At 52.7% G+C, this 13,769-nt stretch overlaps 1 protein-coding gene across 1 annotated transcript in view; it reads right to left on the bottom strand.

Annotated features, from left to right (window-relative positions):
* LASP1 (LIM and SH3 protein 1) overlaps nucleotides 1–13,769 on the bottom strand; it is a 53,487-nt gene that overhangs the window by 5,366 nt on the left and 34,352 nt on the right. The window contains exon 4 of the mRNA XM_077806336.1: nucleotides 9,030–9,137. Within this exon, the coding sequence (XP_077662462.1) occupies nucleotides 9,030–9,137 (108 nt within the window). The remainder of the gene's footprint in view (nucleotides 1–9,029; nucleotides 9,138–13,769) is intronic.

The raw sequence follows: 13,769 nt of genomic DNA, 5'->3' as shown, positions 1-13,769 counted from the left end.
ACCTGGACCAAGCCTCAGTGAAATTGTCTAGGTGCACTGGGTGCTATTCTAGCGTGCCAGGCCAATAGCCTGGTTCTGCATGGTGCTGCTGGAGAGGCCATCTTTGTGATCATCGATCCCACAGCCCTTTTCACAAGGGGCAGCTAGAATCCGGCCAGGACATCCAGGCTATTTACATTCTGCCCACCTAGGATTCCACCAGGCAGTTTCAATTGTGTAGCCCTCGCTGCCTGTCCTGAAGGGTCACAGCATTAGCGGGATGTCAGACAGTCCTGGCCCAGCCAATCCTACATACTGCCTGAAAAAGGCTGCATTGGGACCGCTCGAAAACTACTCCTGCTATTCATGTTCCAGTCCAGCAGGTGGCACTGCAGACTCCTCGCAATTCCAGAGACAACCCTGGTTGTGGGACAGGGCGAGAGCTCGTCCTAGTCCCCTCCACCCAGCTGGGGGGTTTAACAAACGGGAGGCGATGTCTCTCCCGCCACCACACACACACACACACTCATCTGGACAGATTCCTGGCAGGTGACAGGCTGCCAGTTTCCTGTTCCTCTTGCTGCCCAGCATCAGCTCCTCACCTCTGCTCCACTCTTCTAGGGCCCTCAGCTGAGGGACCCATTTGTGCCACTAGGTCTTCATGGAAAAGGAGCTTTCTGGCCACCTAGGCTGCTGGGACCCCTGCCCAGGATGCTGGCCCTTGTTGTCATTGTCCTTGTACTCCTCCCACATCTGGTGGTAGCCACCTGCTGTCCTATCTTATGCATTGTTTGAGAGCTCCTGGGAGCCCAGCACGGACCAGGACCCCCTGTTCTAGAGTTAGGCACTGTACAAACAGTGCCTCATCAGTGCTTGAGCAGGCCTGCAGAGAGGGCTGGAAGGGGAAGTGATGAGGAACACTGCTAGGCCCAAGTCAGCTGATGAGCTCTGCTGGGCTCAGGGCTGGCTACTAGACCTCCCTCAAGGGAGGCCGGCCAGGCCCATGGGGCAAGACTGAGGGGAAGAATGCCACAGGGATTATTCCAAGACTGCAGCGTTAAAAACCAGAGGTTGTAAATCCCCTTCCCATTAGCACTGTGCAGCTTTCTTGCCAGCTCAGAAATGCCTGGGGACAGCAGATGGACAGCGGCATCCCCTGGGGTGATAGTTTTGTGTAGGGGGTGTATATACACACACACACACACACACACAGTGTGCTATAGTGGATCTGCCATAATGGCAGTAAAGAGGGTGGGGGGGGGGAGACTCTGAAGTGACATAATGAAGCAAGGGGCGTGCAGCCAGTTAGTGAACCTGACCTGTAGCCCCGATATGCCCGCCCTAGAATCCCCCCCATACCTCTGCTGATGCCCCTCAATGCCAACCACAGCCCCCCTGCTAGTCCAGTCCTGGGCTCCCCCTGCAGCTCTGCCAATATACCTAGATCATGACTTGCAGCACCCCTGCCTCTTAGCATTACCAACAGTTTCTGTCCGTGTGGGGCAGGTTGAGGCCAGGAACGCTCTTTGACGTTGTTTATTTGGTTCCAGCTCATTTCCACTTAGGACCAAGGCAGGGTTTGGACTGAAGTCCTCAGAAGAAAGGCTAATGCAATAGCCACCTAGCACCAGCCTCCGCTGCGGCCCGCTTCTCTCCAGTAACCCCAGCATCCTTGTTCCTCACTGACACTTTGCGAGGCGGTGGGACTCCAGCCATCCGCACAAACTGGAAGTGCACGTGTGGAGGGGAGAACACCCTTTTCAGGCTGCACACCATGGCAATGCCTCCAAATAGCGAGGAGGCGCTACAAGCCTGCAGCATCCCCTGGGCAAGAGGCCTCAAGTCTCCCTGACCTGAAGGAGGTTGCTGAGGAACATCCCCACCCAAATCTGGCTCTGCCCTGGAGGAGGAGACCAGAGCAGAGAACATGCACAGCCCCATCTTCAGTACCTGGGCTCGCTGCTCCACAGGCAGGAAAGAGTCACACAAAGACTCTACCAAGAGTTACCAAGGCCCTGGGCTACTCCAGCTGCGTTTCCACCAATGTTCCAGGCTCACTGGCCTGTCATTTTCCATTGGAATGCAAGCAGGCGAGGCTGCAAGTGTTAGCATCTCTCCCTCCCAGACCCTTGCTTTGTCTTGTGTTTCAAGTCAGGACAGTATTCAGTAGGTGTGTTACAGTAGAACCTACAAGCCCCAGTCAAGAACCAGAACCCCACTGCGCTGGGGGCTGTACAAGCAGTGCAGCTGTGATTGTCGCTATGTTATAGGACGTTTTGAGCAGATCACCTGATGCTGTGGCAGCAAGTGCCAAGGGGGTGTTAAAGCAGAGAACAGGCCCCAAAACCAGCCCCAGAAGTTGCCTTCACTCAGTTACATGGAGAGCCTGGCACATAGCCCCTATGTCCTGCAGCTCATCTCAGAGCCCCACCATAGCAGGTACAGCCCTCCCCCTCTCCTTCACACCTCTACGGGGATCTCAGAACTGCTCCAGCAGCAGCTTGGCTTGGAGTTATTTAATTGACACTTAGGCCCTACTCACACCAAGATTAGAACCATGCTTGAACACAGCTGGCAGGGGTTAGATCGCGTCCCTCGCTGGTGCAAACAGCGGTTTCTCTAAGAGCCACTTTAGTTGAACTGTTAACTACACAAGGATGTAGGCAGTTTGGGATCTCATGGTGCCCTCATACAGTCAGGGAAGCAGGGCTTTGACCCCTGCTAGCTGCAGCTGCTTTTAATAGCTGCCGCTAGAATGGAGCGGAGGGCTGCGGCTCCCTCTGCTTGGGGAGAATTCATTGCTCCTGGCTTTGGCCTGGAGGGCACAGCAGCTCAGCCTTAGATTCCTGGAACTGGGAATGCTCCCAACTTCCAAGCACCCAATTAAGGCCCTGGAGCTTGGCAGCTAAGGAGAATCAGAGAGGCTGCTGTCCAGGAAATCAGAGGGCAATTACTCAATTCAAATGCTGCAGTATTTATAACAAAAAGTGAGACAAACAGGGAGTGTGGGAAGGGAATCCCAGCAGAGGATCTAAACAGAGTGCTACAGATTAGATTCATCTCACCACACCACCTCAATTAGGTTCCCCACATTAACCCTTTGAATGCCAGCTCTCAGACAGCAGGAAGGAGCAGATTATCTAGCCCCAGTCTGGAGATGTTTTGCAGTAAGGATTAGAGGTGGCACCCATGATGGGTAACTGGGGCAAAAGCCCCCACACCACCCATATGAAGGGCAGAGCCAGGGATAAGGCCAGGAGGTAGGTGGCAGATTCTCAGTCAGATGAAGAAGGGCGGGGTTACCCTCTATTGTACTGAAAACGCTGAGACCCTGAACCAAGTCAGATGCTTCAACAGAGCGTCTCAAAATCAACCCTTACTTGGCAGACAAGCTTACTTAAGTGGGAGGCTGGTGCTACTTGTGTTTCCACCCCCACAGTGATGCTGCATATGGCCATCCTTCTAAAGGTACCGATGCTACAGGATTGGAGCAAATATCACCAGCCCTGTCAACTCCCTCCCCACATACAAAGCACTTTGCTTAGTATGTGTTCGTACTTAAAAGCAAGGAGAGAAGCTGGTGCAAGACCAGGACAGGACAGAATCCTTCCTTCCAGTGCACCTACATCTGTTCCTGACCTGCAAAGGCCCCCCTTGCTATTCCAGTCTTGAGCCTTTCCTGATTATTTGTGATCTGCTAGGAGTCAAGTTAAATCCCACCAAATCTATCTCCTCCCTCATGAGCCAAGGCAGATATGAAACTAAGGTTCTGTGAAGTGAAAGTTTAGCACATGGTGCTTGAGATACGTGTCCCCCTTCCCAAACCTGTCACCACAGAGACCCCAAAACAAAGCCAAATGCCAAGCACTCTTCCACAATTAGCCCTGGGGAAAGGAGGATCAGCCTGATGAGGAGAATGCTTTACAGTTGCTAGTAGGGTATCTGTCCTACACATCACTGAGGAAGCTCAGCTATGGGAAATCCTCCTCAATAGAGCCCTGAACAGTTAACAGAGTCAGGGAGATGGCTGGGAAGGAACCAACTGGAGGAATGGAGGGTGCTATTGTATTTTCTGGAGGCAATAGTTAGGCCCCCCTTCCCATTAAAGGGAGGATGGCATGTTGCTACCTTCTGCCCAGTTTCAGTGACCTTCATGGTAGAGGAGAGCCATGACTTGATTGCAAGCGAAAGCAAAGGAGACTGCATCCAGCAGCCTGAAAACAGAGCCCATGAGAACCACGGGGTCCAGCTCCCAGCCATGTGGTCTCTCCAAGCTGGGCTGGAGCCAGCAGCCACAGATGGAATCGCCAGGCTAGTGCAGCCAGCAAGCCATGTCTACCATAACACTGGTGCGGGCAGTGCTGCAGGGGAGCATCTGCATTTTAGATCAGCAGTCTCACTCGGCTGTTCTCGCTGCTGGTCTGTGCACAGTGTCGGGACAACTCGAGCTGCAGCTCTAAGGCACTGAACTGACTGTGGCAACAATGGAGTGTAGGGATGTGTCCTAGTGTAGACAATGGCCCAGAGGCCACCCCTCAGCTGCATGTCCAACATCTCTCTACATTGTACGTAAACAGGGCAGGGGTGTTCAGGGCACTGGCAGAGTGACCTTAACCAACTATTACAAACCGGCAGAATGCACACACAGGCGTGGGTGGGGACTCAACTGATCAAAGAGAACCTCCGAGAAAGTATTTAATATTAAAACAGTCTGTAGCAGAAATGGGTAGTTTTCAAGGGTACCCAAGGGAAAGAGATTCAGGCTCAAATCACTCTTGAAAGTGGTGCTGGGGCACCCTTCAAAGTGTTACCCAACATGCTCTGGGCTAATGGTCAGAGGATTCCCCAGCCACCTGTCACACTGCAACCTGCCAATCTACAGAACCTCTACCCCAATTAAACAGATTTTGGTCTAGAAATCAGAGGGGGTCCTAATCACAGGCTCAGCAGCCTAAGCAGGCTCAGAAGCATAGCAGCAGATGCCACCAAGACACACTGGTTGTATACCACGATCACAGCCTTCCGTCTCCCACCGCACTCTGTTTCTGCTTCACTCTTGCTCAACAGCAGGCCAGGAGGGCAAAGGGTTAACGTCTGGACGTGGGTGTAAAAATTAATAGCTACTTGAGTTAATGAATACACAGCCAATGCGGAAGACACCTGCAGCCCATTTGTTGGCTGGTTCAACAGTTATTTGCTGCAGGACACTAAGCGCAGGCAGGAGGGAAAGCCTGGCGCAGAGCGCTGCTTCTGGGAGGGGAACTTCCCTGAGCAAAATATTTTGCTCTATAAGTCAGTGGGAAAAAAAACTACATCCCACTTCTCAAGAGGGGCTGAAATCCAGACCTGAGGCAGCCATCACCCTGCTTACAAGGCCGGGCTGTTGCGTGGTCAGAGAATCAGGACTCTGGGTTCTATCACTCCCCTGCTATAGTATCTTCCATCACAGGTGTCTGGGGCTGTCCATGTTTGCCATGGACTGCTAGAGCCTCTGGAGAGAGGCACCACTATCAATTCATAGAGAAGCTTTGAAGTTTGGGGAGGCAGGGCAGAGACTGGCATTTGTCATGAGCATACCCCCTCCCCTAACGAGGTTAGGAGAAATAAATTCAACATGCTGGGGGCCAGGCACCTCCCAGCCCAGGTACCACCTCAGCTGCTAATGCCCCATAAGCCTTAGAGCTCTGCCTGCACCCCCAGGCTCTTAATTACTGGAGGGTACTGCCGGCAGGACCGACACTAGACAGCACAATGGGGAATCCTCCCAGCCCTGGGGCTGGGGAGGGAGGTGGGCGAGACAGCCCAGGGCAAGTGAAAGCTAAAGGCCCAGGGCAGCTCTCCTGAAGTCCACAGCACACTGCATGGAGCCTCAGGAGCAGGACAGAGCCACCACATGGTGCCGACAGGCTCAGGGCTCCATTGGTGCCCGTGCAGATCTTGTTCCTCGCTGGATTGATTGGGAGCGGCTGACCTGCCCAGAACAAAGCTAATTGTTTCTATTTAGCACTAGAGACAGTGCCCCACACCTGCCTGGCAGGGGAGCAGGCTGCAGCAACCCCTCACCTGGTGAATCATTCACCAAGGTCCTCTGCAACCAGCTGGCTGCTGGAAGTGCACTGGCATGGGAGATGGGGAGGGACAGACCTGCCAGTCAGTCCCTGCTCCCCCCCGCCAGGGGTTATGCTTTAGTGTTCCAAGGAGACAGCGGATAATGGTGCAACACTCCATGCTGCCATGGCTACCTGCTCTCTCCAGAGGGCTGCATCTTGCTCCCCTTCTCCCACTGCGTCTTTCACCCCTACCCAGGGAAGATCCTCCACATAAAATTCCTCTTGCCCCTTCCCAAGCTCATCCCTTCCCGTTCACTACTGCAGGCTAAAGGGGTGTGTGGACTGGGGCCAGGGAGAATTGGTCTCACCTCTATCACGTAAGGGCACCTGGTTTAGCACTGCAAGCGGGAACCCTGCTGCAACCCTTCAGAGATCTTCCTCTATGACCTCTTCTGTGAGCTAGTGATCAGGGCAGGTGACCAATTTGGAAGCTTTGTCCAGGGGAAGGGGAGGAACATTTTCCTAAGTTTGTGCCAGACCAAGTTTGAATGGCTAAGAGGCATGGCTGTCCTCTCTGGGCACTGTTGCAGAGACTCTGGTCTGTTCCCGGAGAGGGGCCAGGACACTCGTACATTCTTAGGGAGGAGTATCTCTAGGTACAGCTTTACCACCTGCATTACTGCTGGTAGAGATCCACACACAAAAGCACACTAACAACGGAAGGGCAATGGTTTGCCCTTGACTTCCTTCTGGAGGTGGTTGGGGGATGGGGAAGGGCGTAGCTCAGCTTCCTGGCCAGGACACCATCTGGCCACTCCATCTTTACCAACTGAGGTGGGGCAAGGCCAGAATCTTGCCAGCCCCTGGACTACATTAGCCTTTGGAGGTCCCCAGTTCATCCCTGGGCTGGTGCAGAGCCCTAGGACCGATTTCAGGCCTTACCCTTGACTAAGGCAGACACGAGATCTGCCCAAGCTTGCACCCTGCATGCCATGGCCACCATGAGTATCGTGGCAGCTGGAGAACAGCCAAGCATAGGAATGAGAGGCTCTGGGCTCCATGGGTATTCTCCGGGAGCATTACAGTTGCTTTGCAGCCTCTTTGTGCTAGCCATGGCCTAGGGCATCAGAGAGCCCCAAATCTCTGAAGAAAGGGAAGCAACTAAATGGATGCAAGTTGTCAAGTGGAAAGTTGCAGGCAAGATCATGTGTGAAGCTGCAGCACTGAGGGCTGGTTTTACTACCAACCTTCTGTGGATCCTGCCCTTGACCACACCGGTTTTGCAACAGCCTCAGCCTGATAAGAAAGTTAAATACACACAGGGCAGCAGCTAAAGGTTAGTTAACTCTGTGTTCTGGAGGAAGCAGATGCTGTGCAGGCCCCCCCCTGCCGCTGCCCACTCAAACCCTAAGAGGGTGGGAAGCAGCTGTGGGAGATCTCACACTGCCAGAAGCAGGAGTGACACCAAACCCAATGCACTCCTGTGCAGGGTGTGGTAAATGCACTCAGGTGGCCCTCCCTCCAGCTGCTTGTGTGGAAGAAATAGTAATGCAATGAGACTGGAGGGCATCATACAAGCTCTGGAACTAACTGAGCACCAACCCAGACCATTTGCAAGAGGACTGAACTACCGCGTTAAGTGGCTCCCGGATTTGTGACCTTACCTTTCAGTTCAAACATGAACCTTATTTTTGGACTTTAGGGGGAAGACGACGACTTAAGGGCTAGTTAGTGAGTCAATGAGCATTGGACTGGGACTCTGAGTTGAACAGTTTTGTACTCCTTACAGTAGCCACGGCTGGGTCAGGCACATACAGGGTCTCTAGTGCATCACTTTTAATCCAGTCACACTGCTGGGGATAGTTGCCTTCACAAAGATGTCCACTAGAGAGCATCTTAGAGGTCCTAGAGGCAAGACACTAGGAACTGGGCCCTTGGTTTGCCATCCAAGTGACAAGGCGAAGGACTGAAGTTCCTTTAAGCCCCTATGAGGCCTAGTCAGGGACTAAGACCGCACTGTGCTAGGCCCTAGAGAAGGTCCATCCAGGTCCGGGGGGGCACACAGGACCTTCTCTAGGGCCTAGCACAGAAGAGGAGGAGAGAAAAAGATATGCTGGCTTTTGAAGCTGTAACTCAAGCTCCGTTTGGAGGGCTGCATCCAGCATGGAGTTTAGTGAGGCAGCTGGCAGCCTAGCAATCCGCACTCTACGATGCCAGGTAGGAAACTGGGTTACAGCCCATCCTGCTGGAGAGCAGCAGGTGCCGGGATTACCTTGGATACAGTGTCTATTCAGCCCATGCATGGACTGAACAGCTGCAGCAAAAACCCACCAGCAGCCAGGCTGCTGGAGTGAGCTTTGGACAATTGGAGGCATGGTCAAGTCAGAGGAAACTGGCACAGAACACCGCACAGCTGTCTAAGTGAGACATGGCATGAGGAAGCGAGGTGCGTTTGGCTGAGGTTTCCTGAGACAGCACCGAAGGTGAAGTTAAACTGGAGTCATTCTGCACTCTGACTTGTCACTTTGACGCTCTCCTACAGCCTGGGATTCAGTAATGGACAGAGTCCACAGCATGGGACAGATGCGAATGGCCCATTCAGGGCCATCCCCTAGGGCTCACCCTTGCTTTGTTTCATTTTGAGAGTCCCACCAGCCTCCAAATCCCACTACACTTTGAACCCTTCATGGCACAGTTAAGACTTGCAAGACCCTGCCAGCTCCTGCTGCAGCTCCCATCATGGGGCATCTGCAGGGAACAGAGGCTTCACATTCCAGTTGCACAAACATACAGAAATTACGTGCACTAACAGGAGGACTGTGCCCACTCCTCCACCCGCAACTATCCTAGAAGGAACCAAAAAGTTGTAGTAAATAAAGACCTTGTTTTCACAACCTCATAGTTTGCAGGGCTGCTCCTTTGTCCCCCGTCCCACAGCAGAAAGCCAAGGGGTAGAACAGCAACACAGCACTCTAGAGCACAGATTAAAAAGCTACATACGTTGCTGATCTGGTCCTGAGTCTTCTTGATTCTCTGCAGCTCGGGGGTGTCGGCCACCACGCTGAATCCCTTCCCTTTGTTCTTCTCAAAATCCTCCTTGTAGCGAATCTAGGGACGAGAGATAAGCAAAACAAGACACTGAGAATCATCCAGAGCAACTCATGTGGCAAGACCCAGCCTCTGTGTGATCCACCCTTTTTCCAGCATTGCATGCTACCCCCAAGATAGCCTTTTAGCCCAACCTCCCAGCAATAATGGTAGAACGGGTTATTCTTAAAGGGGGTTTAAGACCTCCAGGTACAACAGCACTTCTGCAACAAAGTGCAAGTCTGTCACCTCTGGGGTGAAACCCAGTTAGGACAATTATAGCCAAGTTACAAAGCAGGGGGAATTGTGGGAAGCAGACTATGGTGACCTCAATTTGGCTAGTACCTGGGGCTCGACACATTCATTCCTGGGGGCGGGGGAGGAGGGACAGGGTCATGGGATTTTTATTTATTTTTTTTTTTTAAAAAAAGGTGCCGAGTCACACCAATCTCGGTCTCATCTCTCCTCTGAGAGAGACAGCAAGTTCAGCAGCATACAAACCTGTTAGATACACTGACACGCCACCACCCAGACCTACTGACTAGCCCTGAGCTAATCCCATGCATGGGGATTGCCAGGGGCCCATCCTTGGCCCTGCCTTGCCCCAGTACAGCTTCACCATTCCCCAAACAGTCAGCCTCTACAGAGGCTAAAAAACCAGCCGCTGACTCAATCTCTCCAGCAAGGAAGGAAACGCTCAGACCAGCCTCACTGGATGGAAACTGCCGCTTGCATCTAGAGGAGGCTGTTACAGCTGCAGGCCACTTTAATAGCTGGTCATGGTTGTTTAGACAGCTTTCAGCAATAGAGGGCTTCCAACAGAGAGCAGCAGGTCAAGCAGCACCTTACCCACCCTCCATTTAGGAGGCAATAATCTGCATCCAGACTTTCCCTAGCCCTCTGGATCAACTGCCGCTATCTGCGCCAGAGGGCCAAGGGCCTCCCCAAGGACTATGGGTGGGATTTACAGGGGTGCCCAAGTGATTGAGGAGCACAAATCTATTGACTGAGACACATTGAACCCAGGTAAGCAAGTACGTATGAGCTCCAGTGCAAGGTTTGTGCAGGGAGGGCAACAGCTCAGCTGAACTCTGCAGTGAAAACACACGCTTTTGGATTTTCACCCTTTGATGCTCCTAGATTATCCCTTTTGGGTGCAGTAAAGTCTTCAGAGGAGGACCCTGCTTTACCCAGCAGATGCTTGTTTTAAGTAGCTGCCCTGAAGTCCCCTCAGGGCTTACACAATCCTGCCCTCCCCACTTGGAGATCCCACCTCCACTAAGCAAGTGAACCCATGACTAGAGCAGTCACTGGTCACTGCACTCCAGTACCCAGGAAGGTAGGTCAATAATTTGACTCATAGCTCTGAGCAGATTACCCTTTGCACCCCTGTGTGATGGGCACCCATGTGCCACAGCACCCTGTTGATTTGGGTCTCTAGAGTCCCAGCCCCTCCCATGGGAAGCTGGGGTACTCAGGGTTGAGAGCACTCATGCAGCCCTCCTGTGTTTCGGGCACTGCCCATTCCCAACTCCCACTGCCCTGCCGGCAGAGGAATCTGAGCAGCAGGAGTCTTTACAAGGAGGGGCGCTGGGAGGGTAAGAAGGCAGGAAGAGGCAGGGCAAGGGAGCATGTGGACATGTCACTCCCTCCCACTCCCCTCCTCCCTGGAGCGGGGGAAATGCTCATCTAAGTGGTGGCCAGACACCAGTGAGTCTAGCCAGCACCATCAGTTTCCTGTAACCCTTCCCAGCCCACAGCCAGAAAGGAGCCAACACTTCAACTGCAGAGCAGTTAGTTAAGAGGCTGAATCACAGCTGTGCATGCCAGGGAAGGGTTCCTGGGAGCAAGTCTTAGTCCCTACACTGATCTGGTCTTCAGAGAGCTGTACACACCGTGCAAACAACCTAGGCTAAGACCCTCCCCTCAGCCAGCAACACTAGAGAGATGCAGGGGGAGACACTACAGTCCAAGCAAAGCAGCATTTCTACAAAAGCACTTGCTTCTCTCCCCCCTGCCCTGACCCTTCCTGCTCATCTCCTGCACAGTAAGACTGCATGCCTCATTTCTTTGGCCTGGTCACTGGCACAATGCAGAGGTAAAGCTTGGAGATCTACTGCATTAAGGAGGAACAAGCCTGTGACTGCCCCCTTTCCACATTCAGCCTAAACCCAGAATCTTTCAAGCTGTCTGGAAAGAGCAGATTTTATGTGCAACTGAACCCAGAAACAGGTTTCACATAGAAACATGGTAGCCCTGTGGGACAGCTAATACTTCGCTAGAAACCAAAGCGCTAGGAGCACCTTGTCTACCTGAGCAGGGTTCACGGTCCTTGGCCTTGTCTGGGCTAGCAATAACAGGTATGGGGTCAGCGAGCACATTTTAGAAGTATACTGTAGGCCGGGCAACGGATAATGTAACACCAGTTCTCAAACTGTGAGTCAGGACCCCAAAGCCGGTCACGACCCCATCGCCGGTTGGCTTAGACTTGCTGGGGTTCAGGGCTGAAGCCTGAGCCCCACTGCCCAGCACAGGCCAAGAGAAAGCACAAAAGGTGTTGGTTTGTAAGTTAAACAAGCAGGTCTGGGAGGCTGGCATGATTGGCCACCTGCAGACAGGAGTTGATCACTGCCTTGCTAACAGCAGAAATTGTTTTCTAGACTAGGATTTAAAGACATGTTACCAAAGGCCCTCATGAGGAAGGGAGAGAGATCCACAGGGCCATTCGAGGCCTTGCCTTAACTAGCATTTAAAGATGCAATAGCTAACAAAGAGATGCTAGCATAGACAATGCCGTGTACAGCTAGCAGTTTAGCATGTTAGACAAGGCAGCATGTATGCTACGCTAGGGGATCTGTTTGTGTTTGCCAATGTGCCTTTAAATCCTAGTCAAGACAAGCCCCAAGCTGTTACTCCTTGTCCTACCACACACATTCTGCTCTCTACCCTGTGGCTTGCATCCCACTGGGTGGCCATTTCTGCTTTAACGGTTACTCCTGGAGCACTATGTCAAGCATGCTATTAAAACCAAACCAGGCCCTCAGAACAACTTGCTGCTCTTCTGCTTGCAGGGAACAGAAGCCCAAGATATCAGTGCCAAGTTCTTCCATTTTCCTGGGCCAAGGGCATCACATTGCCAACTCAGAGCATGAGCAGACAGGGCAGGAACAGGACTCTAGAGCAGACTGCGAGTCAGCCTGGCCTGAATCATTTCATTCATTCAGTCCAAACTACTCTGACTTAACCATGGGCTTTGTGACTCCTGCATCTCAACCACAGATGTATGGTAGCAGTCTTGGTAAAGGGGGCAGGGCTCTTTCAGGACTTCAAAAAAGAGGAACCCAGCCCTTTAGCCCCATATTCTCTGCATCAGCCAGCCTTTCAATCATGACAGGTTCCAAAAATCCAAGGTGTTGGAACGTCTGCCGAGCTCAACACCCTGCTGTTTTGTTTAATTCTAGTGCTTGGTGTGAGCTCTGGGAGGGTTTGAGAGAGGAGACACAGGCCTGTCAGAGCCTGCTAGACTACAGACCCCACCACGCAGTGGTTGGCATGGCCTTAAGTTACCCAAGCCACATGGGGGAGGCAGCCAGGAGTGTATTTCAGCAGCAAGCCAGGCACAGCGAACCATGGGCGTAGGTAGGAAGAGCAGTTTCTCTGGAGCAGCCACACAGAGGGTTAAGCAAGCGGGAGAGAAGGGAGGAAGTGCTGAGACAAGGCAGCCTTTTACTTCTTTCTTGCCCTTATATGGGCACTAGGCTGGAAGACGCTGAGCAGTGAGCGGTTGCCTGCAGAAGGCCAGACAGAGTGGGGCAGCGAGTGTGTTCCCACGTATGTATGGCTCTGCACGGGCTAGGATGGGGGAGGGCAGACAACGGAGGCAAAACGCACCACAAGGTTAAGCCATGGTCCTCTGACCCACAGGCAGCCTTCACCCCTGCACTGTGGCAGGCATGCCATTCACCAGCCCGGAGTCCCTTCCCAGTGTCTAGAAAAGCACAGCCAAGGAGAAGAGCTGAGGAAAGCCATTAGTCTAAGCTGGGGCTTGCATGCACAAGTCCAAGACTGCATCAAAAGCCGAGTGTGGCCTTCTGCAGGTCAGTGGGACTAATCACTTCAAAAGAGGCATTAGGGTTGACAGGTCTGGGCCCTGCAAGAGGGATTATTTTATGAATGGTTACTTTTACCAGCTGGTTCCCAGCTCAGTTGCCAGCCTAGCTGCTCACTTCAACAGCTCCTTCCAGCCTGGAATTTCAGGCTGTTAATGTTTGCCTAGAAAGTGCCTCATGTCTCTTCCTTTCCTCCCCCTGCATATTGTTCACCTCATTCTACAGATGCAGAAATGGGCAGGTCACTCCCCCTCCAAGCTCACACCAGAAGTTAGTGACAGTGCCAGAAACAGAACCAGGAGTCCTGACCCACCGATGTCCAACTAGACCATGTTCCACCCCTGTTCGACAGGCCTCCTCACTACTAGATCAGATCTCAACTCTGCCAAGGCTCCTTCCCCATTTGAGAGACAAGGTTCTAGCCTTTGCTCCATCCCTGTGGAGCCAATTCACTGTGAAATCAAATTCAAGAGTGGGGGAGTCTTCCCTCCTGAGTGAAGTGGGAGGTACAGACCTGAAGACTGCTGTGACATGGTACAATTTA

This window comes from Eretmochelys imbricata, chromosome 27 (genome assembly GCF_965152235.1).
Source record: "Eretmochelys imbricata isolate rEreImb1 chromosome 27, rEreImb1.hap1, whole genome shotgun sequence".
In the NCBI taxonomy this organism is placed as follows: domain Eukaryota; kingdom Metazoa; phylum Chordata; order Testudines; family Cheloniidae; genus Eretmochelys; species Eretmochelys imbricata.
The sequence above is the reverse complement of the archived record's forward strand: the minus strand, read 5'-3'. Positions and strand labels throughout refer to the sequence as shown.